Source organism: Ambystoma mexicanum, chromosome 8 (genome assembly GCF_040938575.1).
Source record: "Ambystoma mexicanum isolate Mex_15411 chromosome 8, UKY_AmexF1_1, whole genome shotgun sequence".
Classification (NCBI taxonomy): domain Eukaryota; kingdom Metazoa; phylum Chordata; class Amphibia; order Caudata; family Ambystomatidae; genus Ambystoma; species Ambystoma mexicanum.
The window spans coordinates 1,690,233,243-1,690,260,853 of NC_090929.1; the positions used below are offsets into that span (position 1 = coordinate 1,690,233,243).

Genomic DNA, 27,611 nt, shown 5'->3' on the forward strand with positions numbered 1-27,611 from the left:
CTCTCAGGGTACAGTATCCCGATACTTAAGATATGGGTTCAATTATGACATGAAAGATGAAGGAAGATGAAGACCCCATTGCTTACATTCCGTATATTTAGGAGAAATTGCAGCTTATACCTCGAGATCCAATGGGAAAAAAACAGTGGCATTATTTTACCACATTTTATGTCAGGGGTTGCCTGAGCCAGTATAGAGGCAGATGAAGAAACAGGGGAGGATGGAAGCAGAACCATGGCTTGAGATATAGTTGATGATAGTTCATCACTGTCGGCTATTGCAGTAGAAAAATGGAAAGATGAGGCTAGTAAAATCAAGGAAGCTACGTTAGTTCAGAAGAAATTGCCAAAATACCCCATAGAAGGGGCAGTACTGATGAGCTGAGAAGGATTGGGAATTCAGGGAGCAATGGGTACATCACAGGTGAATAATCAGCGCCCAATGGACCAAGATGGATATGGGTTTGTGCCATGAGGCAGAGGTATGGGCTATAGAGGAAGAGGAGGATTCCAGAATAATCAAGTTGGGTTTAAGAATACACAGAATTCGAACCAGTGCACCCAAGAAGGATTTAACCAAGGAGGACTTGTTAGGTGAGCACCCCCAGTATGTTGGACTTGTGGGATGACAGGGTACATTGCATGCATATGTGGGAGTCAAGGGAATGTACCGAATAGCCATTTCCCAAGAGGGGGGACTGTTTATCCTCCACCATATAGCACACAAACTAGGCAAGGGTTAGACCAAGATCACACAGTATATCAGACACAAGCGCTGTGAGTACAGCAGGTACAACAGCCAGAGCGAGTTCAAATGAATCCACCACAAGGGCAGTCATAACAAGCGCCCATGCAAAAACAGCAGTATGCAAATACAGGCCAAGTGTTGACACCCAGGATAGGAGGTGTCACTGTGGTAGGAGGAAATCCTTTCACAGGTACGGGGATGAGCCTGTACCCACAATAGGACAGCTCACATGGTGACTTGATGTGTTCAGTACTATCTTTGACATCAGATCCCCAAGAGGAACCAAGGGTCGATGTGACGATAGGAGGCAAATCCTTTTCTTTTCTAGTAGAAATTGGGGCTACTCGTTCATGTATACGAGAGGGAAAATATCCAATGTCGGGAATTGCCATGAATGCTCAAGGGTTCTCTGGAGCTACAAGCCGAGTTCCTTTTACTGACGAATTACCAGTCTCTATAGGAGAGTGTGACATGTCTGTTCCTTTATTATACTCATGACAGATACCAGTTAACATTTTGGGAAGAGATTTGATGACAACACTTAACATGATGATTACTTATCAAGTAGTGTGCTCTACTCCAGGAATACACTCATTAAATGTGGGTGAATTTATACTGGCATTTACAGGGCAAGTGGCTCTGTAAGGCATTCCAGTAGATTCAGAAGTGTTTCTGTATGGGCTGAGCATTCTATTGACATGGCTATCTGGCTTAGTGGGGAAAAACTGTGAGAATAACTGATGAATTCTTGCTCAGACGATGAAGTGGTGTTCTTTATGAACATCACATACTGGATAAGAATAGAGAAAAGGGAAGTCCCACAGCAAATGGCAATAATGTTGCAGCGTCCAACATATTTTCAGGAAGATATGGAGAAGGTGCCAAGTGTCCTTTGGACCACAGGCCCTTATGACGTAGGCCTACTGAAGGGAATAGGGGAAGTCAAAATAAAACTGAAGCCCGGGGCGATTATACATTGGGCAAGACAGTACCACATGTCTCGAGAGGCTGATGAAGGTATATTTCAGACTATCTAAACACTGATAAAACAAGGTATTCTGGTGCCATCGGAATCATTGTGTAATGCCAAAGTGTATCCAATCAAAAAATGTAAAGGAGGGTCCTGGAGATTTATACAAGATATGAGACAGATTAACCAGATTGTAGAGGCAGAGTTTCCTTTAGTTCCTAACCTGGCGACAATACTATGCAGTATCCCAGTGGAAGCTCGATATTTCACTGTGATCGATTTAAGAAAATGTGTTTTTTTTGGATCCCGTTGCAGATATACTCACATGACTTGACTTCCTTTATGTTCTACCAAACTCGACATAAACATACTTGTTTTCCCCAGGGGTACTGTGAGTCTCTATCAATCTTTAATAGAGTCCTACAGATGGATCTAGGTAATATTGATCTTAAGAATTCGGTGATACAGTATGTAGATGACATTTTAATTTGTAGCACCACAGAAGATGAGTGCAGACAAGATTCTATTCAGTTGATGACTATTCTAGCTGACAAGGGATACAATATAGACAAGGAGAAGTTACAATAGTGCCAAGAAGAGGTGTTATACATAGGTCAGTTGATCTCACATGAAGGAAAGAAGGTGACACCTGAAAGGGCTGAGGTGATTGTGAAAACCTCAAAGTCAAATACAGTGAAACAAATGCAACCGTTTTTGGGGCTATGCAACTATGTTAGAGCCTGGGTGTTTCATAACAGTTCATACACTAGACCCTTTTTGCAAGCTTTAAAGAAAGCACAAGTGGACAAGATAAAGACAGAATGGACTGAGGAAATGGAAGAGGGGTTTGAGGAGTTGAAAAAAGAAATGTGTACAGCCCCTATTTTAGGAATTCCCAATTATGTGGAGGAATTTTATTTATTTTCGCACTAATGGGACAGTCATGACAACGGTGCTTACACAGAGAACCACGTTGGGGCACAAGCCTTTAGCATATTACAGTGGGCTTTTGGACCCAGTTATGAGAGGACATTTTCCTTGCGAACAGCCATTGGCAGCTGCCGCGTTTGCAATTGAGAAGTATACAAGTATTGTTATAGGATGCCCTAAGACTCTCTTCGTGGAGCATGCTCTGTTTGCCATTTTAAACACAAGTTTTCTTCTGCTTATCACCCGCAAGCAAACGGAATATGTGAGAGACTCAACATCCTTTTTAAAGAAAGGATTTCTAAGATTAAATTGACATTGAAAAGGGGATGGCTATATTGCCTACCCTTAGCTTTATATGGCCTTCGGAATCAGCCCGGTTCAGACCATCACCTCACCCCTCACAAACTAGTGACAGAACGGTGAATGGGAATGCCTCTTACAGCTCCATCTAGGAGTAGAAGTGATGCCCACAGTGTAGCTAAGTCTTTAGGTGATGAACTGTATTATTATTTGACATATATGACCTCTAGCATCTCTCTCATTTCAGAACAAGCGTCAGGGGGTGTCGATCTCAGAACACAGATGAAGACAATTACCGGATCACGCGAACATTTATCGGCACCCAAGCTATTTGTTGGAGTTTGGATTTTAATAAAAACGTTTACCCAGAAGTGGCATGAGCCACATTTACATGGCCCCTTTTGCATTGAAAATATAACCCTTTCAGCTGGAAAGTTCCAAGGGAGACGAGCTTGGCTTCACTTGGGAGACGTAAAGGCCTACAAAGGTGAGAACCTCACTCCCACTGTTGCCAAACCAGAAGTAAGACAAGAAGAAGAATTTCATTGTGTGCAGACTCAATTGATGACAAAGAAGAAGAACGATAAGGCAACCGGCTGATAATGCAGATTTTGCATTTGGACTAAGGTTCAAATGGACACTCATAGATATTTTAGCAAGAGTGCAAACCCTTGCTGAGAGCCTTATGAACTTTGAAAAATGAAATTTAGAGATACATTGAAACATCACAATTATGCCTAAACATCAGTTCTTGATCAGAAATTGGAAACAAGCTCAGTATCCAGATTCATTTCATGGTGCATACTTGTTCTAAGAAAGTTAACTTCTATGGTTCTCGCTGACGGTGATGTACATAGGCTTGTGCTACTGTTTTTGTATTTATACTTCAAGCTTATCCTGCTCTTGTCAGAAGAGACGTTGATATTCTCACTTTTTTGCAGGATCCTAAAAATGGCCCTGTGGTCAGAAGGCTCCTCATTGCTATTATTGAAGAAATTTTGCATTTATGAATATAAAGAATGTTGACAAATTGTATTCAAAATGAGAAATTTGGAAGCTGGCACATTCTTAGAGGAGGAACAACAAAGACCGAAATGCCACAAAAGATGGTTGCTTATGTTTTGTTGTATAATGTATGCCTGCACGATCAGACTCTTCGTCTTTCTATTTCTCCTCTTTCACAGTCTTTATCACATTAGTACATCAAACAAGATGGGTATCCCCTAAACCATGGACAAGTATTTTTATACTAACATTAATTCATCTATTTTATTGTTGTTATACTGTTTATATATTATGCAATTTTATAATGTTTTGCGATGATTATTAAAATATGAAAATATGAATCTGTTATGATTGGGCCACTATTCTTTTCCACCTCTATTCCTATAATTGGGTACTTAAATTAATATAGTACTCCTCCATGTGAACTCTTCCCCTTCGGGTTTTTTTTGTTTTATCACATTAGTACTCTTACTAAGACAGAAGTTGTCACGATTCCTCCTACCACAATGACTGCTCTTGATTTAGTTCTTTTCACTAACATAGAGGTCCCTAAGGTTTTCCCCAGGGGGAGAACTGCTATTGATGTGCTTCGTGAGCATTTCACAACTTATGCATTTGAGAGACATAAGAGAATTGCAGACAAAGATAATTAGGGGATAATTGCCTCTCTAGATAATGCAGCACACGTGGGTAATAACATGTTACATCAACACATGAAAAATGTGCAGGAAATAACATCTAAGGAAAGTTGCTATGTCTGTGCTCGCATGCTCTATGCCATGAATGCAGCTCCAACTTTAATTTCCAAAGAGATTCCAGAACATGATGCCAGATGCCTCGTTCATCTTGCAGCATGTATGACCCAAAGACAATTTCAGGGAAGTTGGACTGATATGCGATGGAGATCGAAATAATCATTTCTGTTCCAGGATGATTATATTAAGACTTCACAGATGGAGAAGCAACCAGGATGGGAGAGCAAGATGCTATGTGTCCTGCAAATGGGCAGGAATAAGTAGTCATGAAAGACATGAAGAAAATAGAATGCCCTGCCATAACAGAGATAGCTGGATCGCCTGGATGTTGGGAATTAACTCAAGTTTTAGTGTATGGACAAGTGAAATCCAAGAAGGGATGGGAAGCAGGACTGATGTCCCATGCAGCTCATCTACTGAAGTCAGAATATGTGCAAGTGGTACAATGAGTAAACAATGGATGTTTGAAGTCATGGGCAAATCATTCCAAACTGCTGACATGGCTAGAAAATGAATCAGGCCTAATGATGGTGATTTCATTGGTGAATGCAACATTGTGCTTCCGAAGAGAAGAAAGAATTTGTGTGGGAGATAAAATAGGCAGCAAGATTACAGTTGACGTAACCAGAATGGGAGCAGAGACAGCCGTCGAGATGGATTGGTATTGGGTTTGTGGGTCTAGCCCCTACATGAAGCTTGCCAAGGATTGGGGAGGAACATGTTCCTTGATGCTCAACTATGTTTCAGCATTAGTAGTTCCTCAGAGTGACCTGAAAATTGGAGAATTCACAAGAGTGGATGCCCATTTGAGAAGGAGAAGATCGCTTGGATTTCTCAATAGAACCAGAAGAGAGAAAGACGTCTCAGCCAAGTCATTAGAAGCCTTTGAGGCCATTCCTTATGATCATAAGCTAAATTGCTGCAAATTACCAGATGGGAGCTCCTGCAAACAATTAACACCACCGTTAAGGGATTCAATGCTATCAAAGAAGAGCCGAGGGCCATACGACTGATGACCCTACAGAATAGTTATGTCCTTGACATGATCACAGCAATTGAAGGAGGGGTTTGTGCCAAAATTCGGGCCATCATGTTGCACGTTTTTACCTTCTCACAATGACAAGAATAGGACCTTGACAGAGGCCATAACATTGTTGACAAATCTGCACACCAAGATGGAAGACGAGACACAGGACATCATAGATGACAGTTGGTTTGTGTCTATATTTTCATGGATTCCGCAGTGGATGGCAAACATCTTCAAGTTTCCTGGAGCACTATTGTTCATGATGCTTTTCGGATTCTGTATAATCAAGATAATAAATCGCCCAATGTAAGAAAACAGCGAAGAAGGAAGTAGGAATGAAAATCATATCGATGTCGAATCAGGGTTTAGACCCAAGGAGTTGACTGATGTAGACGTCAGAAAATACATAGAGGCCAGCATCGTAGCACAAAATTCCTGTATCTGAAGAATCTTAAGAAGTACATGGGGTGATGGGTTTATTGTAATCCGAATGGACAGTGCAGCTACATGACATGGAGTGTGGATGAACATGTTGAATCACCTGGCACCCTGAAGGGTTTGATGAAGATCTGGACTCTAAAGAAGCACTTCTTCAAGAGAAAATATCAGGATGTGGAAACCAGTGAAGAGGTGGTCGAGGGAATGACTCGAGGGGGGAGTGTAGAGGAGTAGCTGAATGCCTTTGTAGGAAGTCCCGCCCCCCTACTTCCGGTATTTTGGGAACCTGAGATTGTGTCATGCCTGACACTGGGAGTTGTGACCATACCACAGAGAATATTCGAAAGAAGATACCCTCTGAGAAAACCTTATCAAATGTATTCCCGGAGAGATGATAATCTGTGGGAGAAACTCACCGAAGGAATATGAGAAAGAGCAAAAGAGGTGAGTGTGCACTAAGTGTGCACTAAAAAGACTGGCTGAAGAGAATGCATGGACCCTATAGAAACTGATGACGAAGTTAAGAATCAAGTAAACTTTCATATGCAAAAAGAAGGTTGTGTGTGTGTGATGCACTGCAGAAAATGCAAACCATTCAATAACTGTTCAGATGCAGCAACGCAAGTAGATTAATTGAGCTTAGAAGCTGGCGATACGTAGTGAATAGACTGCAGGCAGCGCCGCCATTGTATAGAAGCTGGGCATCAGTGTCATGAATTAGTAAGCCCAGACCCATGAAGAGAAAGGTCGAGAACTATGTTGCAGCAAAGAATTAAGATTGCGGACTTGAATGGCAAAGCTCCTTGGCCTGGTGTCAAGGCAAAAAGCAGCGAAGACTGGTTATGCATTCTCAAAGGCAGCAAACGTGAGAAACTGAATCATCCCTTGTTAATGTGCAAAGAAAGAACACCAAGCGTGCCAAGGTTTATTGAATTAACACATGTAAATGCTGCAAAATGGTCCAAACTGTGGAAATAGAGTTGGGCAAGGAATGTCAGAACTACGATAGTGCATGCCCATACTCCCTTATATTCCCAGAGAGAATAATACACTGCAAGGCCAAGTTCAAAGACAATCTTCATGGCAGAAGGCATGGGTGATGAGACGTTGAGCTAATTGTGCGAGGAGGTAAAGTCATGTCCACCTCCTGGCGCCAGGGTATGAGCCTACATGCTGCTAAGTAAACCGAATGTTCCAGAAATTGCATGAGCGTGCCAACCAATTGTAGAGGGCCATATAACTAAGGGCCTTATAGTTTGAGAGCCAATGATATACTGTGCACTTAATAATGTTAAAGATGACTTGCACTAGAGGTGGGCACAAGTTGTCCACCTGACAGTAGACACCCAATCACAATCTCACCCAGTATAGAAAGTATACTTAGATGTTTCCCTAGAGCATATCACAATCCCTCTTATGTTTTTGTTATTTGCCATGTAGTATGACATCACGTATGATGACTTTTTACTATATAATTGTGATATTTTATGAAATGTGCGAGAGACTTGAGCAAACGTCCGTTGATGTCCATTGCAACCCCCTGTTTCAGACAATTGATAATAAAAACAGAAACCTTTTGCCTTCTTCCTGAGTTGGTTTGATTATTTGGTGTCAGAGTTATTCTGCATCCCATGCATGGGTGCTATCCAAAAGGGCTCTAAATCAAGTAACTCCACTTGTCAAAAAAATTGACAAGAGCCCCTCAGATAGCGCAAACTTGCTTCCAATAACAAACACACTATTCTTACACACCATTCTTATTAAAACATCTTGACAAAGTGGCAACTTCTCAACTGCATAACTTCTTGAGGAACAATACAATTGTGCATGACAAACAATCAGGCTTCAGACAACAACACAGCATGGAAAGTGCGTCTAACATTCTCGACCAAATGGATGGTGGCAAATGCACCCTGCTTATCCTTTTGGCTCTTTCAGAGGCCTTCGACTTACTGGACCACGAAATACTATTAGCAATCTTGGAGAAAGTAGGAAACTGCTCACCCAAGGCAATACAACGGATACACTCTTTCTTAACTGATAGGATTTCCGCTATTCAGTGGTGTGATAAGACATCAGAAGATTTGACTTTGACATGTGGAGTCCCACAGGGGGCATGCCGCTCTTCAACTCTTTCCAATCTTTACATTAAACCTTTGTGTGATATGCCGGAAGAAAAATATGTTCAATTCACTAATTATGCAGACAATACCCAGCTCCTGATTGAACTGACTGGAGACTATGAATAAGACCTTCTTAATTTGAATACCATTTTAATATTAAAAAATCAATGTATGCAAAATCACTGGATGTGTATAAACGAGACAATGATGTAGTTGCTCATCTTTGGTCCCACTCACTTAAGAACTGACTTCAACCAGAGGTATGCTAACTTTTAATTAGATGACTGCATTATAGAAGCACAAACCAGAGTGAAAACCTAGGGGACTCAGATGATTGCTCTGTTAGTTAAGAGGGTCAAGTAAATGGAAGTATGCAAAACTCACAGTATTATCTGAAGCTATTGAGAAAAATCCAACCACTAATTTCTGATAAAAATTGTGAAACTCTTGCAAGAGCTACCATCCTATCCAGAATGGATTACTGTAATTCTTTGCTTGGTGGTGCCAACAAGAAAGAGCTGCAGATTTTGCAGACTGTGCAAAATGCTGCAGTCCTCAAGGAAAACATATCTCTGAACATAGAAAACGATTTTGTTGGCTTCCTATTGATGCTAGAATACTATTTAAGATTTGTGTTTTTAGACACAAAGTAATACATGGTAATGTTACAAACTACTTGAAAAAGAGAATTAGCCTCCATTAGCCTAATAGGAACTAAAGATCAAGTAACACTTTACTTTTAATCTGCCCTCGCCCGAGAAAAATGATGGGAAACGGAAGATCCTTCACTTATAGGGCTTTTCAGGTGTGGAATGCCTTACATCCAGATCTACGCCTGGAAATGACCCTCTTATCGTTCCGGAAGAGCTTAAGAACTCCTCTATTAGAATAACTATTGTTTGTCATCTTCTACACGTGATCATTTGCCACACTCTGCCCAGTTGCCTTGAATTGAGTGCTTTATGTGATCCATGGCCTGATGCCTGTCGTGTTACCGGCATATAACAACACAATATAACCTAAGATAACAAGGAAGGAGTGATCAGAGGAGTAGGAGGGAAGGGCTAAAATTGAGGGGAATAGAAGATCAAGTCCGGGGTGAGCCGGAGATGTGGGAAGGAGGGGTACGGGCTGGTGAGAAGAGGTAGGAGTTCAGAACAGGAAGAAGTGGAACTGAAGAGTGGGTAGTAACCAGATGGATGTTAACATCATCCATAAGAATCAGTGTTGCATCAAGGGGAAAAAGAGATAATAGGTGGTCAAGGTCAGAAAAAAAAGAGTTTGTAGGGCCCCAGGAGGACGGTAAATTAGTAAAAAAGCAATAGGAAAAAGTTCAGTAAAACATGCAAAAAAGGGGATACAGATATTCAAAGGGAGAAAAAAGAGGAATGTTACGGGGAGGATGTCATGATCTCTGCTTCCAAAGGGTCAGGACTTACCCAACTCCCTTGGAAGCAGACCCATAACCCCGGTTCCGGGTGCCGGCCAGTCCCAATTGGGACCTTTTGGACCCTGTCCTGGCGCCAGTGGCACCAGGCTCATAAATATGCCCAGTCCCAGCGCTGGAAGCGCCGGGCTCATAATGCTTGGGTGGACTTACCTGCAGCAGACCATGCTGCTTACTTACCTGCCAGTTGAGCCCCTGATCCTTCTTCTGTTTGGGACTACTTTTCCTGTTGGGTGGGGCAGGAGCCACTCCCTAGGTTCAGAACACTGGAACTCTTCTGGAAAGCAGGAACTCTTTTCTTACCTAGGCGAGGCCGTGGAAGGAGACACCTAAGCACTACAGGAGGCTATTTAAACCACACTCGATGGATGAATCTTGCTTTGCGTTATTCTGCATTCTCTGCAGCAGAACGCTCACCGTGTCTTCTGATCCTGTGCCTAAGGGAACAAAGGCTTACCATCCTGGAATCCAGTCTTCAGCAGCACCTTTAAAGACAAAGAAGGAACAGATTAGCACTACGGTCTTCAGTGGCAGCGCATCTCTTACCTGGTCCAGCGGCTGTCACCAACGCCTCGCGCTGCATACCTGCATCTGAAAGACAAAGGCTTACCGACTCTTCGCACGCTCCGGAGGTCTTCGCGCTGCATTCCCGCATCTGAAAGACAAAAGAAGGTGCGTTTAGAGACATTGGGCAACTTTACTACTCACGTGCCATCACTCCTTCCCGCGCCGAAATCAGCGGGTATCCCAGCACCCTTCAGCTTCTCTAAAGCTCCAAACTTGTACCTGCAAGGTAAAAGAGACAGTTAGTGCGCATCGTGAAGCAGGCAACAAGCGCTCACTTACGTGCTTCCAAGCGCTTCTATTCCTCACGCGGGTTCGATCCTCAACTCTCTTCAGCCCGCCATCCGCCATCGCCGGAACCCTGCAAAACAAGAGGTATCATTACAAAAGAACTTTACATAAGTCAAAAGCCATACTCACGTGCTCCTCTGCACCGCTCCACAGCAGCTACGCCTTACGCACTTAAAGACTTTTAAGACATTTGAAGTGCCCAGAACTTACCGTTCGTGCAGTAAACGACGGACAGCAGTCCTCTGAGGTCAAGAGGCCTGCACCCTTATCCAGTGAAGAAACTGGTTACGGCACCCTGCCTCCGAGGCAGATGGAGAGCTCGGCGTTCACCTACCTAAGGTGAGATCGTTAACCTTTGGGGTCCTACAGGAGAAGAGAAAGGGAAGAGGAGAGAGGCACCCAATAAGCCCAGTTCATTAATCCCATATTTCCTATCTGCAGACATCTTACTCTCCGAGTCAGACACACAGTGCACAGAGGTCCAGCCCGAGGAACCAACCGTGTGTTACACATCACCTTTGAAGACACGGCATTCACCTAGACAGACAAGACCGGCGCCTCTGCGGGAATCAGGTGAGCGTTACAGAGGATGAGCACGAGCAAAGGAAGAGTGATAGAGAATACCTACACCACCCTCATGACCTAAAGAGTGGGGGATGGGGGAGAAAGAGGTAGAAGTGGAGAACAGGGTGCCACGAGACTGGATGGGGGTAAACCAGGTTTCTGTAAGGCAAAGGAAGTGTAAATTGAGATAAAGAAAGGTATTAAGGAGAGATTAGGTGGGGCGGGGGGGCGCTGTTGAGCCAGCCGATGCAGACGTGAGCTGTCTGAACTCTGTCGGGGCCTAACTTATCCTGCGGCCGGGATCCCGTCAGCATCACTTATTCTGCCACGTCATCGGTTTGCTGAAATAGCGGAACGCCTCCACTCTGTCCTGCTTTTATCCCGGTGAAGACTGAGGCTGGGAACGGGAGGCCTCTCCAGAGCACGCCAGAGGCCGTGCACCATCTCTGACATCGGTCTGCTGCTCCCTCCTCCTTCACTGGATGAATTCACTCACTTTTACGTGCCTGAACCTGCAGAGGGTGGGACTCTCCCTCACATTGAGGGCTCAAGACCGGCTGATCATTTTATACGGGACACACCCTGTGATGAATCCAATGGAGTCATCACGGATTACACAGTGGTAACCTCCTCCCATGTGGCCAGGGGATGGCAGCCACTTCTGATCCTGACCCTGGGGGTGGCTATTTGAGTGAGGATCAAATGGGAGGAGACAATCACTGGGGAGATGTCATGGCTTCCTTGGATGGGACGCGGTATCCCCCATTTACCCAAGTAAAATACCCCCTTATACCCATTAGCCTAATGGTCTATTGCCATGCCTCAGTTCCCCATTTAGGAAAAACAGAGAAACCTTTTCCCACCAATCTTTAGGCTAAACTCCCATCCATGGTCTGAAAAGGGAAAGCTCCAAGAAAACCTTTTTCAGTTCTAATTCCCCTTCACATAGAATTTATCCTTCATACAGAATCATCATTGAAAGAGATTATACAAGTACTATGCATCGGTTGATGTCAGTAGACCCCAATTCTCACAACCACCTAAGTACTAAGATGAAGCGGACGAAAAGGATGATGCAGAGCAGCAGGAGCTTCAAGCTCAATGAACATGCTAGTTGTTTTGTGAAAGCACACCTGTGAGCGGGACATTTTAAAATGGAAACCAAACTATGAGAGGCTGCTCTGGAGAAGACGTTGCATCTCCCTTGGAGGCGTGTAGAAGCTGGAGGCACGAACCAGTGTCCCTACTGCACTATGCCAACCACACCTCTTCCTGGCCTCTGGGTTCCACTTCATCGTCTTATGCCATGTTTTGCACCATTTCTTCTCTATGTCCATGGCCATGTTGTCTCCCACTCCTCCTCTGGACCTGTCTTACTTCTGATCTCCACACCTACACTTCCTTCTTCTTTTCTTTTGTAATTTTTCCTTACCCACCACCTCTTTCTGCCACCTCTCACCTTCAGACATTACCACCTGTGTCTTATTCTCCTTTGCTGCTATCTCTCTCACTTCTTGATGTTACCACCTCTGTCTTAGCTTCTTGTACTACCTCTACTTCTTTCTGTTCCCTTTCTGTAATTGATGCTTCCGCGTCTTCCTCTGGTATCCAGTAGTAACGTTACCATGCCCTCCCTGCTGCCACCACCTCCTTGCGCTCACTCTCCACCACTGATGTTGCAACCCCCCCCCGCTCCCTCCATCCCTACAGCTTCTGCTTCTTCCACCACTCCCCTGTCCCCAGCCTTCTCCAAAGGTGAACCTCCTGTCCTGTAACCCAAACACGGCGAGTGGGGCCGGGTGAATTTACACTGCGTTCCCTGATTCCAGTTGATGGGCCTTACTTCGAGGGTCTGCACCTGTGAGCATCGATTGCGTGGGGGGCAGGACTTCACTCTCCTGAGTACACCTGGGTCTAGTCTGGGCTAAGGGGGTTGGTCAAGCCTATAGGTAGCCTGCCCGCCATCTTGGATTTTAGATTGGTTTCTCTGACCCTTTCTGAAGCGGTCTGCACTAAGCTTTTGGCTGTGGTGTTTCCAGTGGGAGAGTTACAGACTGGGAACAGGTGGGGTACGCTCTCTAGATATTTACATTCATTGGTGTTATTGAGTGGGGAGTGTGATACTTGGATTACCCAGCATACAATCGTGTTACTGGGGAATACAGTGATTGTAATGATGCTTCCTGGGTTCGTTTCGTTGTTGGGAAGTCATGGGATTGAAGCAATGTATCCACAGAACCACAGTGCTCAGTATGTTTCATCGGTCATCAAAATATAACTCTTTGATGTGCTGCGTGACCCGGAAACAGTAGCACTGTATACACTGCTTTCCTCAATTACATGCGAAGGGCCTCTGTTAAAAGTAAAATTCTTCTTTTCAGTATGGAAGATCTGGGTCTGTCTGGAGCAAACTTTAAACCCTCCCATACAAAGAGGGGGAGGTCGCTTATTACCCTGCAGAGTATTACCAGAGTTTTGGCCAAGGTTCAAGCCGCTAGGGCTGGTCAGCCACGATGAAGATATGTGACTGTCCCCTCCTTTTTGCCGGGGACCAAGGCAATGTCTCCAAGAGGCATCTACAACATCTACTGGCTTGAGGTGGAATCCGCTCCCGCTCCTCAACACCCCCTCCCGCCCCCCCCAGTCACTGCTGTCATAATGCCAAGATCCCGGAAGTGGAAACTGTCACAGAGCACACATGTCAACACTAACCACTACTTATTCCCCGTTTTAAGCTGTAGGAAGGCCCTGCTGCTGCCTTCTATGCAGGCACTGTGTTTCTATGAACCATCCAGCCGGCACTCTGGACTGGTAAGCAGTCAACAGACCCAACCCAATTCAACTAAAGTTCATGAGACTATATCAGCGATGGTCCCGCTTAACAGGAGCAGTTTTTATCATTTTTCAGGGTCACCAAGTTTCTTTCTATGAGAGAATAGTGCATTTCTGAGCATTCTTACTCAAAAAGGTCATCGGCACTAGATGAGGTGTGCATCAGTAAATGGAATATGTAAATCACTCTGATGTGCGACCCTTGACCTATCATGTAACTGGTTCAGCCTCAACTTCCTTTTAGAAAATCGTCAAATTAGAACTGAGGTCAGTTCTAGGCAGAAATCAATGTACAGAAATAGGGTGTGCAGTCAAAAAGTCGAAAAAATAAAGTCGAAAGACAAAAATGTCGAATGTTTTATTTATATGTATTTTTTGGGTTTAGTAAGTAAAAAAAGGGTAAAAAAAAATAGAAAAAAAGGGTGGTCGGGGGGGAAACCCCCCCATTTCGAATAAAAAACGTAATGAAAAAATATTTGACTTTTTTTTCGACATTTTTTTTCTACTTTTTGACTTTCGACATTATTGTTTTCGATGTAATTACTATAAACCCAGAAATAGATATACATTTATAGGAGAAATATTTAATATTCATATGGCTGGTTTCACGCACAATATCGGGGGCATGGAATTGGGTGGCACTACCCCTTTCGGTGTTTACAGGATAAACAGAACGATTCATTTTACTGCACCCTAGACCGCTGTTCACTACACAGTTTCCAGAGAGAAAATACCAGCATGAGTGTGAAACACATCTGTCTAAATGGTAATAGTAGAAGACGACAATGCACTTACTGGTAGCTTTGGTGGCTCTCGTGGCTGTAGGCCAAACAGCTGTTAGGAAAGAAAAAGGAAAAACTGATGGCAGCATGGAGAGTGCCCTGACGCGTTGGCGAAGAAATGAAGAAAATAAGCAACTGATTTCATTTGCAGCTTCGTGGACGTCCTGCGTCACCAGATGTGTGTTCCTGGGCAGGGAGAGTTGTTAATGTGTGGCGGCACCCACATGTACATGATAAGGATGGCTCTTGTACCCAGCTTCCATTCTGCTGCTGAAACAAGCAGCCACGCAATGCAAGACATATCAACCTGTGCTCGAGGGACTTGCCTTCGCCTCTTCTGATGTTCCAGCAAGAACAGAAGCTAGGCTGTGCCCCCCGCCTCGTTGGCCTGTCATCTTCAGAGAATAGGCATGTGTTGGCAGCAAAGCGAGGAACTGACTTTCCAAAACCACAGCTAGGTGCTGTATATGCACCTGAAACACTTCCTGGCAAGCCCATACCAATTATTCAATTAAAACAGTGCTTCATTTGCGATGGTGTTTGCCGGAGCTGGGCCGTTGCACTTTTTCCAGTTCCTACATATATATATATATACATATAATATCCCAGTGTAATTGTCATGAACGGCGCCTGCTGCCACATTTTCATGTCCACTTTTATTATTTTTGTCATGAGACTCAGAGAGAGAGAGAGAGAGAGAGAGAGAGAGAGAGAGAGAGAGTGTGTGTGTGTGTGTGTGTGTGTGTGTTGCTGCAGCAGAGCAACCTAATCGCCTGAGGTCTGTCTACAAGTCCCCAGCACAATGTCATTTAATACATGAAACTGATGAGCAAGACTGTCACCGTGGCATGTGTGTCATTGCTCATCTCAGCCAATATCATGAATGCATTAAAGGTCATGGCATTCTCGCTAGCCATGTCCTCCTGCTGTCCCAGTAAGCCTGCACCACACATGCTGCTGCAGTGCAGTGAATACTTTAAAATAGCCAATTTCAGCATGGGCACTGCTGGATGCCTGGCACATGTTGCTCAGCCTTGCCATTACCAGCTCCTCTACCCACACCAGCTCCTATGCCCCCTACCCACACCAGCTCATCTGCTTCCCCTACCAATACCAGCTCCTCTGCTACCCCTACCAATTCCAGCTTCTCTGGTACCCCTACCCATAGCAGCTCCTCTGCTTACCCTAGCCATACCACCTTCTCTGTTTCCTTTACCAGCTCATCTGCTATGCCTGCACCCTATCTATAACCCCCTGGGGGCATCCCCTAAGTACAGTGATCTGTCACTTCCCAGGTAGGCTCTCCTCATTTTCTTTTGAATTCGTCAATTTCTGCTCTTCCTGTATTCATTTATGGTCCTCAAATCACCCTGTTGCTTCGCCTTTTTATATCATACTGTACTTAATATCAATGTAGAGGCTCTAGAAATGCTATTTGCAGGTGGTGTCAAGGCGAGGGTGAAGTAACAGCCATGGTAAGTGCTAGGTGATGCAAGGGGTTGATTGGCGAGCTGGCAACAGTAACACACAAGCACTTAACTAAGGGAGAGGTCATCTTAGAAAGCTCTTCCTGCCTGTGTACCTTCTTTCCTCCATCTCAACCCAATGCCAAACTCCCAGAAGTAAATACATTAGGAAAGTAACTAGGTTGATTATTGAGTTTGGCTTGTGAGAATTCTAGCCAACCTGTAGACCTATTTCATCTCTTACATGACTCTGCTGGGATTCAGCTTCTCTGCAAAGCATAGAGCATGTCCAATTCATCACTGCATCTTGTTTACGCTTTATGATTGGTCCATTGCATGTTGTATTTTTGATTGGACTAGGGAGGTGACATACAGTATGCATCCATCCTGTTTGATGTTGGGTTGAGATGAGGGAGCCCGAGGACAGCCATGAAAGGTTTTGTTTATTTTCGATATGCGAGTGACACCATTGCTTGACGATGTTGATCTGACAACCTATGAACTTGAGGGGTAGAGGTGTGGAGGAAAATATAAGTTTAGGGTGTTGGTTTTGTTGTGCTGGGGAGAGCACAATTTTCTTACGGTCCATTGATCCGGTGAGTGCAAAAAGCGTGCTTCGAGTGTGGTAGTTGCTATGAGACTCAGGCGAGACCAGGCACAAACAGGAGAGGTCCTAGTCTTTATCCTTCCTTTTCTGAGGATGCCGGCAAGGATGACACCTAAGCACAACAGGTTAAATAGCTGGTGGGTGGAACAACTGAGTAGCAGGGCCTCGTCACTTGACCAGCAGCCTCCTCAATGCTGTCACCATGAGTCCTTAAAATGTTACCTGGAAGGCGCTAAAAGTGATGGTGGGCAGAGCTACTGTGTGGCAAGGCCTGGTCAACTGACCAGCAGCCTGCTCAATGCACTCTGCCGGGAGTACGTACAAAGGTAACTGGAAGACACAATAACTGGTGCTGGTCAGAGCAACTGAGTGGCTGGGCCTGGTCACGTGACCAGCAGCCTCCTTAATGCAGTCAGCCTGGAGTTCTAAAGAAGCTACCTGGAAGGCACGAAAAAGGTTGGTGGGCAGAGCAATAGGACCAGGTCACATGACCAGCAGCCTCCTCAATGCATTCTGCCAGGAGTCCTTAAGAAGCTACCTGGAAGGCGGGAAAACTGGAGGTGGGCTGAGCAACTGAGTGACAGGACCAGGTCACGCGACCACCAGCCTCCTCAATGCATTCTGCCGGGAGTCCTTAAGAGGCTACCTGGAAGGCGGGAAGACTGGTGGTGGTCAGAGCAACTGAGTAGCTGGGCCTGGTCACGTGACCAGCAGCCTCCTTAATGCAGTCTGCCTGGAGTTCTAAAGAAGCTACTTGGAAGGCACAAAAAATGGTGGTTGGCAGAGCAACAGGACCGGGTCACGTGACCAGCCGCCTCCTCAATACAGTCTACTGTTGGGGGCCGGAGCAATTGAGTGACCAGCAGCCTCCTCAATGCAATCTGCCTGGAGCATGCCTGGAGCCGTTAAGCTAACTGGAAGGTGCCAAAACCGGGTGTGGTAGAAGAAACTGAGTGGCAGGGCAGAAACCTGCTCAATGCAATCTGCTTGGAGTTCTCAAAAAGCTACTTGGAAGGCATGAAAACTGGCGATGTACTGAGCAACTGAGTGCAGAGCATGGTCACATGTCCAGCAGCCTTCTCAATGCAGTCTGCCAGGAGCTTGCCTGTAGCCCTTAAGCTAACTGGAAGAGGCAAAAACGGGTGGTGGTCGGAACAACTGAGTTGTGGCTGCTGGTCACGTGACCAGCAGCATCCTTAAAGCAGTCTCCCTGGAGTTCTTACGAAGCTACCTGCAATGCGCGAAAAATGGGCGTGGGAAGAGCAACTGTTTTGCAGGAACAGGTCATGTGACCAGCAGCCTCCTCAATGCAGTCTGCTGGGAATCCTTAAGAAGTTACCTTGGTAGCACAAACACTGGTGGTGGGCGGAGCAGCTGAGAGCAGGGCCTGGTCATGTGACCAGCAGCCTCCTCAATGCAGTCTGCTGGGAATCCTTAAGAAGTTACCTTAGTAGCACAAACACCGGTCGTTGGCAGAGCAGCTGAGAGCAGGGCCTGGTCATGTGACCAGCAGCCTCCTCAATGCAGTGTGCTGGGAATCCTTAAGAAGTTACCTTAGTAGCACAAACACCGGTGGTGGGCGGAGCAGCTGAGAGCAGGGCCTGGTCATGTGACCAGCAGCTTCCTTAATGCAGTCTGCCTGGAGCTGGTCTGGAGACCTTAAGCTACCTGGAAGATGTGCAAAATGGTGGTGGGCGGAGCAACAGAGTGGCTGTGCTGCTGTGATTTGCAGCCACTGCAAGTTATCCATCTGGTACGTAAGCAGACCCAGCTATATGCAACTAGCAATGGCCATAGCAGATAGTACAACTAGATAGTAGACAGAGCCATATGTGAAAAGACAACATCAGGAACGGTTTTGAGATGGAAAAACACTTTCTCCACAACCATCAAGGCCTGACTAGTCAAGGAACAGTCTGATTGCAACAGGGCACCAAGGTTTCAGAAGATCTAGGCTGTGGATACTGGAATGCCAAGTTCTTTCAGCCATGTGTGAACTGGCGAGAAAGATGAGGGACCTTCTACAACCAAAATGCTCTGTCTTGTCAGAGTTTAATCTCATGGATGAGTTGCATGTATTATGTTAGCCAATGGACCAGCAATATATTTTCAGGGTTCATGGAATAAATAAGATGGTTTCTGTCTGCATAATTGAAGTCCCTGTTCGCCAGGTTCTGAATACGGGTGCTCAGATGAATGTAAAACAATAACGAGGAAATTGACCCACCCCGTGGGACATTATCGGTTTAGGTGGAAATGGTGGCATGTGAGTAATCTGACATCTGTCAGCAAGAAATGAGTAAATCCAGCAAAGTACAAAACCTCCTATTCTGATCTCGTTGTTGTGAGATGACACACGCATGGCAAACTGTGTTGAAATCTGGGGAAAGTTCCCATTAGCAATACATTGGCTTCAACGTTTCCCTAGTCGGGATGGCAAGTGAATTGAGTTCCCCTTCCTGGTCGAAAGAGAGCCTGCACTTGGGCCCGTATATTATTTTATGCTAGAGAAGGCTGAGGCTGCTTGGCAAGATATGGAAGATTTGATATTGGATCGTAGATGGTCATTATTGAGGGGATGGTCATTATTGAGGGGTTCAGCCTGACCTTCTTAAGTAGAGGTGATACATACAGAAGTCTTGCATCGCTCGGCAAGCACTTGAAAGCAATATATTACTTGAAACATGCTGGTTTACAGACATCTCTTGGGGAGGTGGACTATCGGCAATGATTTAGGAGAACCTTGCATTGCGCAAGGCCAATTTCAGCAAAATGCATTCACATAGGTGCAGTGTATTTAGGTTTTTTTAAAACGTGCTGTTGAACAGGAACTCCAGCCTCAGGATAATTAATTTGGCAAAAATGGTATGCTTGGTTGGGCGTAGTGGTTGGCGATGGCCCATTGTGTCCGAGGTTATGGTATGCTTGGTTGGGCGTAGCGGTTGGCGATGGCCCATTGTGTCCGAGGTTATGGCCCAGTTCTGGACCATCAAGCGTTCAATGTCATTAGAAAAGCAATTTACCTGCTCGTCAAAGTAACAAGATTTAATAAGTTCCCTTTGATTATACAGTAACTTGACTCTGAAAGGTGTTTGCTGTGACAGAGTGGGGATTTCTTCCATCCACCATAGAATTGATGGGGTTTGGGGCGAATGTAGGATGATGGATATCGCAGATAATCAGTCAACCTCCACTAGGGTTTAATGGAACTGTCTTCTATTGGGCCCTTTCTGCCTGAGCAGAGGAAAGACATACCAGTGGCCATAACCGCCATTGTTGTTTGCAGCATTGTTAAACTCTTGGCCATAAAACATACGAAGAATTCTCAGATTTAAGGCAGTAAAGGTTGAGTCAATGAAGGAAAGTGATAGATGTTCGCCAATGTTATCCCAGTGGCCTCCATTTGTGGATAAGTTTGAATATTGTCCGAAGTATCGGAAATATTGAATCTTACTTCTCGGGCACAGTCACATGAAAGGACTGGCAACATTGGAAAGATTCCGACCAGTCAAATGGACAAGGAGAAATATGAAATAGATGCGTGCCCACATTCTTAAAAATATCAATTACATTTACCAATGAAGCCCAATTTATTTCGCACAATTAGGGAGCATTTAGGGAGATAGCAGAAAGCAGCCATCTCTGGATGGGAATGATGAAGTAATTAAAATCAATGTCCTTTTACCCCTTATATTATTTCCAGGCGTTTCCACTGGCAGTTCCGAGGGCAGGCCTCCTGGACCTTCAAACCAAAATCATGAGTTTTTTCTGGAGGGATAAACCCACCAGGATTCCTAACGCCGCCGCACCTCCACTTTTCTCCCCCTAAGAAACTGGGAGGATTCACTTGCTCAGACATCCTGATGTTTTTCCAGGTAACTCAGCTCAGAACACTGGAAAGTGGCAGAGATATGAAGATAATCCATAGTGAGGGATGGGCAGTGTGCCCTAGCAGGCGAGTTCCTCTAGGAAACCACCAAGTTCCTCAGGCAAAGAAGACCAACTTCCTTAGATGTTAATCCAGAGTCTTCTATAGAAATATTGGGCACACTGCTGAAAGAACAGCTCGACATTCCTATCCCTTTTCACCCAAATTTAAGATACCCTGATTTTCCTTCACAGTGTAAGTGGGATTCATTCATTAGCTTGTTGCGGGAAACCTGCATTGGATTGTGAGATCACTTTATGGCTGGCGAAAGAACTCGAGTTAAGTAAAAGGATAGACTACATTATTTCTGAGCCAGGCACTGGGTTAGGCAGACAAAGAAGAATTAGCAAGCAACTTGCTGACTGAGGAGATTTCATACGGTGCTAAAGCAAAGACGAGTCACAACAGCAATATTTCTGCTTTCTAGAGACGAGAGAGGGAAAAAGGCAGCACCGAGAGAGAGGGGACATAAGAAGGAGAAATGTCAAGATACAGAGAGAGGAAAAGAGGCAAAGAAACAAAAAGATGAGAAAGAGGAATGTGGAAAATGTGTAGCAGCTTGAGGCTAAAGACATCTGAAGGAAGAAGAATTGAGAAAAAGGTTGACAGGAAGAAAGGGGATATCAGGAGTAAGGAAACAAAGGAAGCAGGGTGGAGGAACTAGGCTAGAAGGGTGCACAAGAGTATATATGGCGCAGAGCAAGGAATCCGTCACAAGGGGAACTGAGCATCTGTGGTGGCAAAGTGACTGTCCCAGGCTCGGAGACAGTGACCAAGTCGGCATGACCAGGAAATCCTATCCCTACCATCCCCAAGCCCTTGTCGGGAAGGGGGCAGCACTGTCCCACCCCCATAGGTGCCTTAGAGTGAGGCAAGATGTATTTGAAGCAGTATGATGGGCCAAGGGGTGGGGGACGGTGAGAGGGATGCCTTCCCGCTTGACAGGACCCCACTTCAGTATAAACAAATATAGTCTAACTACATGGTACAGTATAAGGTGCGAACAGCATTGCTATTCTGCGCAGATATTAGTAACCATAAGTAGAAGGGAAGGGAAATTTGCGAGACCATTGAAATCCCCAGCCATGCCCGAGCTCCCATGAGGACAGCCCACACCCGCAACCATCACAAAGCCTATTAATTGTTCTAACAGTGTTGCAAAAATGTGTTTTTACCCAAGAGGAATGTGCCCGACAAAGCCGCGATCAGAGACTGGCATGTTATCTTCCACTGGCCAAAGCATGACCCAACACATTCTCGGTCCACCAAAAGTTATAGCCCATATAACTGACTAAACCTGGAGATCCCTGAATTCCATGGCACCAGGTGCCCTTTGACCACAAATCGTGTGATTTGTATTGCGAGGCGTTGGGAGGGATTATAGTTAAAAAAAAGAGGGTAGAGACAGTATAGTGAGCAGAGGGTTGGAGGGGACACCCCGCTGCACGCCCGACATCGGGAAAAAAAATGGGGGCTGCAGGGGTCTCCCCTGCAACACCCCGCTCACTATACTGTGTGGTATAGTGAACGGGGTGTTGCGGGGGACACCCCTGCAGCACACCCGAGAAAAAAAAAGCAAAAGAAAACTGTGGCTCCCGGGGTGTCCCCCGCAACACCCCGCTCACTATACTTTACTTTACAGTGAGCAGGGGATTGCGGGGGAAACCCCTGCAGCTGCCCGTAAAAAAAAGAAAAGGACCCTGCGGCACTGGTTCCCGATCACAGAACGGAAAGGGAACTGGCGTTGCATGGACACACCAAAATGGAAGGTAAGTAAGGAAGTGGGGGTGTGGCAGAGGTGTGTTGGGAGTGTGGGTGGGGTGTAGGTATGTGTGACTTGCATTGTTTGTTTGCATGGGAAATGTACGAACCTTTGGTGGTGCGTACATTTCCCATGCAATCTTTTCTGTCACAGACTTTTCCGTGACGGAAAAATCACGCAGATCCCTTATGGAGTGGCTGTCCCTGGGAGTGGCTGTCCCTCCCCTTACAAAGGAACAAAGAGGGGCAATCCAAACAGGCTAAATTCTGCCAGTAGGGCAGGATCTAGCTTGTCTGAGGAAACACACATAACCCTTGCACATTTGAACTAGGCCCACAGGGCTGACACATGTGCGATATCAATAATTAATAATGTGGCTGGGATAACTCTGAGAGATGCTGGCCACTATACCCTAACTCAGGTAAGGCTTATATTCACAGTTTAGCATGCCATCAGAACAGGAGAATCAGGGTTATGCATTTTTTGGAACAGTGTTGCATATTTTAAATGAAGCCCTTGCACTGCAGAGACTTGGATGCCACTGCAGCTGTCAAGAGGGCACCTGTGACCTCTCAACCTTCTCTGTGAAACTGGTAGAGCAAGCGCTGTGAATCAGGATACTGATGCTGCAGCACACAAGTACACACTATGCATTTGGCATGGAGCTTATGAAGGGGGAATCTGATTAGCAGATTCCACGTTCAGAAATGGAATTACACGCATTATTTTATCATTTAATCAAAATAAAATGCCAGGGCTTTCACACCCTTGCCAGATAGCAATTCATCACAGCGGAGGATTGTGGAGGAAAGGTGCAGAGATGTGGGGAGAAGGGGAGGTGACATAGGTGAAGAGGAGGAGTAGCAATGAGAAGGAGAGACCACCAGAATGGTCAGGAGCAACACAGATAAGTGAAGAGGAGTAGCAAGGAGGAGGAGATGAGAACACCAGAGAGAGAAGCAGAGATGACAGTCGAGAAGAGTAGCAGCAAGGAGGGGAGGCGAGACCACCAGAGAGAGAAACAGAGATAACAGACGAGAAGAGTAGCAGCAAGAAGGAGGAGCTAAGAACACTAGAGAGAGAAACAGAGATGACAGAAGAGAAGAGTAGCAGCAAGGAGGAGGAGGTGAGAACACCAGAGAGAGAAACAAAGATGACAGAAGAGAAGAGAAGAGTAGCAGCAAGAAGGGGGAGGCAGGACCACCAGAGAGAGAAACAGATGACAGAAGAGAAGAGTAGCAGCAAGAAGGAGGCGGTGAGAACACCAGAGAGAGAAACAGAGATGACAGACGAGAAGGGTAGCAGCAAGGAGGAGGGGATGAGAACACCAGAGAGAGAAACAGAGATGACAGACAAGAAGAGTAGCAGCAAGGAGGAGGAGATGAGAACACCAGAGAGAGAAACAGAGATGACAGAAGAGAAGAGTAGTAGCAAGAAGGGGGAGGCGAGAACACTAGAGAGAGAAACAGAGATGACAGAAGAGAAGAGTAGCAGCAAGGAGGAGGAGGTGAGAACACCAGAGAGAGAAACAAAGATGACAGAAGAGAAGAGAAGAGTAGCAGCAAGAAGGGGGAGGCAGGACCACCAGAGAGAGAAACAGATGACAGAAGAGAAGAGTAGCAGCAAGAAGGAGGCGGTGAGAACACCAGAGAGAGAAACAGAGATGACAGACGAGAAGGGTAGCAGCAAGGAGGAGGGGATGAGAACACCAGAGAGAGAAACAGAGATGACAGACAAGAAGAGTAGCAGCAAGGAGGAGGAGATGAGAACACCAGAGAGAGAAACAGAGATGACAGTCGAGAAGAGTAGCAGCAAGGAGGGGAGGCGAGACCACCAGAGAGAGAAACAGAGATGACAGACGAGAAGAGTAGCAGCAAGAAGGAGGAGCTAAGAACACTAGAGAGAGAAACAGAGATGACAGAAGAGAAGAGTAGCAGCAAGGAGGAGGAGGTGAGAACACCAGAGAGAGAAACAAAGATGACAGAAGAGAAGAGTAGCAGCAAGAAGGGGGAGGCAGGACCACCAGAGAGAGAAACAGATGACAGAAGAGAAGAGTAGCAGCAAGAAGGAGGCGGTGAGAACACCAGAGAGAGAAACAGAGATGACAGACGAGAAGGGTAGCAGCAAGGAGGAGGGGATGAGAACACCAGAGAGAGAAACAGAGATGACAGACAAGAAGAGTAGCAGCAAGGAGGAGGAGATGAGAACACCAGAGAGAGAAACAGAGATGACAGAAGAGAAGAGTAGCAGCAAGAAGGGGGAGGCGAGAACACTAGAGAGAGAAACAGAGATGACAGAAGAGAAGAGTAGCAGCAAGGAGGAGGAGGTGAGAACACCAGAGAGAGAAACAAAGATGACAGAAGAGAAGAGAAGAGTAGCAGCAAGAAGGGGGAGGCAGGACCACCAGAGAGAGAAACAGATGACAGAAGAGAAGAGTAGCAGCAAGAAGGAGGCGGTGAGAACACCAGAGAGAGAAACAAAGATGACAGACGAGAAGGGTAGCAGCAAGGAGGAGGGGATGAGAACACCAGAGAGAGAAACAGAGATGACAGACAAGAAGAGTAGCAGCAAGGAGGAGGAGATGAGAACACCAGAGAGAGAAACAGAGATGACAGTCGAGAAGAGTAGCAGCAAGGAGGGGAGGCGAGACCACCAGAGAGAGAAACAGAGATGACAGACGAGAAGAGTAGCAGCAAGAAGGAGGAGCTAAGAACACTAGAGAGAGAAACAGAGATGACAGAAGAGAAGAGTAGCAGCAAGGAGGAGGAGGTGAGAACACCAGAGAGAGAAACAAAGATGACAGAAGAGAAGAGTAGCAGCAAGAAGGGGGAGGCAGGACCACCAGAGAGAGAAACAGATGACAGAAGAGAAGAGTAGCAGCAAGAAGGAGGCGGTGAGAACACCAGAGAGAGAAACAGAGATGACAGACGAGAAGGGTAGCAGCAAGGAGGAGGGGATGAGAACACCAGAGAGAGAAACAGAGATGACAGCCAAGAAGAGTAGCAGCAAGGAGGAGGAGATGAGAACACCAGAGAGAGAAACAGAGATGACAGAAGAGAAGAGTAGCAGCAAGAAGGGGGAGGCGAGAACACCAGAGAGAGAAACAGATGACAGACGAGAAGGGTAGCAGCAAGGAGGAGGAGATGAGAACACCAGAGAGAGAAACAGAGATGACAGACGAGAAGAGTAGCAGAAAGGAGGAGGAGATGAGAACACCAGAGAGAGAAACAGAGATGACAGAAGAGAAGAGTAGCAGTAAGAATGAGGATGGAGAACTTCAGAGATGAGGCAGAGCAGAGAACGTAGTGGAAAAGGGGAGCAAAAAGGAGGAGAGGAGGAGAATGTCAGAAAATAGGAGGCGTTGCAGAGGGGACCAAGGTGAATAGGCCATGTAAGGAAGAGGTGGGGATGAAATTAGAGAGAGAAGAAGCAGTGCTGACAGAGATAGAAAGGGGTAGTGAGTAGGGGAAGAAAAAAGCAGAAAGAGAAAAGAGCAGAGGAGGAGGTGGAAAGGCATGATGAAGAGAGAAGTATGATGTGAAAGAGAAATTGGGGAGTTTCCAGGAGTTGACCATTATGAGGAAGGAAGAGAACATAAAAGGACAGGATGAGGTAGTGGAGAAGTAGAGTGTGTCAGATCGCTGATGAGGAAAGGAAGAGAGTGAGAGGCATGCGGAAGATGAGGTGAAAGTCCCCAAATAGCCTGTCAAGGGATTGAGTCCAACAACCTCAGGGCCCACCGTAATCCTTCAAAAGATGTTAAAGTGCCTGATACACGCCCCATTTAGAAAGCCCAAGGCACCAAGGGTTTTGCTTCCATTTACTCCCTGATGAAGATGTGCGACATCCTGACAACAACTACAAATGGCACGCAAGATTTGCAGGGCACCTAAACATCTAAAGACTACCAAGCATCTGGAATCTGAGGGGTAAGGGAAAGACTGAGGACCACTGTCCCATAGAGAAGCCTGATGTTGAAGTTCTTTTGAAATCACAGTAAGTGTCCTCAATTAAATTGAATCCATTAGAAACTTGAACCTTGTAACCTGGCTTTGTGTCATCGGTTGATCCTCCGGATGTAGCACCAGCACCACCCAACATTTTATAAGGTGGTGTTAATGCTGATGGCCCACGAGGGAGGAGGGAATCTGATGTGTGCTGTAAAATGCTGCCATGAAGGCTATTGGATGACGATGATCATAATGGGTGAATAAACCATGATATGGGAGAATTCCGAGAACAGTATTCTATACCTACAGTATTATAATTATGTATGTGCCTACACATTCGTTATTTTTCTACTTTTACATGGACATTGGATAGGGATGTCCCTGCATGTTGGCTGTTGGTAATGCTTGCGCCTAGAGCTTCTACTAAAATGGTAATGCCCTAAAGGACTGCCGAGGCAGTGCTTTTGGAAGCTCTCTAGTGCACTGGGTGAAGGCCACCTGTACCTCCATCTTGGATTGTACTGTCTTAAACCAGCTTGGACAAAGGGGCACTATTCTCGACTGGATGTGCGTCGGAGGTCGTTGACCCCACAACCCTCACCTGAGGAGGACAACACCGGATATCGTCAAATTAGAGCAACTGACCCCGAAGTGAAGAATCACGTGGTCCCCAAAGGATAGACGTGAACCCCGAAGACGGACGACGATTGTTTACAATGTGTTGTATCATTATAAAAGGGGTGTGGGATACATAAAAGGATGTACGATCAATGTAAGGAGACAAGACTGAGAGGGTATATAAGGGAAGGCAAACTGGAGGCGGGTTGGGTTATTGCCTTGAATGGTGAGTTGATAGGATGCGTTCTGTTTACACTGGTTGCAACCTGCTAATAAATGTAGTCTTGCCTTGTCCATTTTTGATACGACTTCTGGGTCCTTTTGTCTATTTTCTACCTTCTTAGTCGCAAGTAAGGGAGTAACCTGTTCCTCAAGTGAGCAGCTGGTCCCATTCTGATGACTAGGAGCACTGGAATGGTGGGTACTGGTAGCAGAATCCGGGAAGGGTAACTCAGCATACTGAATGCTCATTACCTGTCATGAAAGACCCTAAGTCACCAAACAA

General features: G+C 45.7%; 1 protein-coding gene across 1 annotated transcript in view; it reads right to left on the reverse strand.

Moving 5' to 3' along the window:
* LOC138473331 (salivary glue protein Sgs-3-like) overlaps positions 1-27,611 on the reverse strand; it is a 283,493-nt gene that overhangs the window by 123,019 nt on the left and 132,863 nt on the right. The window contains exon 3 of the mRNA XM_069611998.1: positions 14,789-14,827. Within this exon, the coding sequence (XP_069468099.1) occupies positions 14,789-14,827 (39 nt within the window). The remainder of the gene's footprint in view (positions 1-14,788; positions 14,828-27,611) is intronic.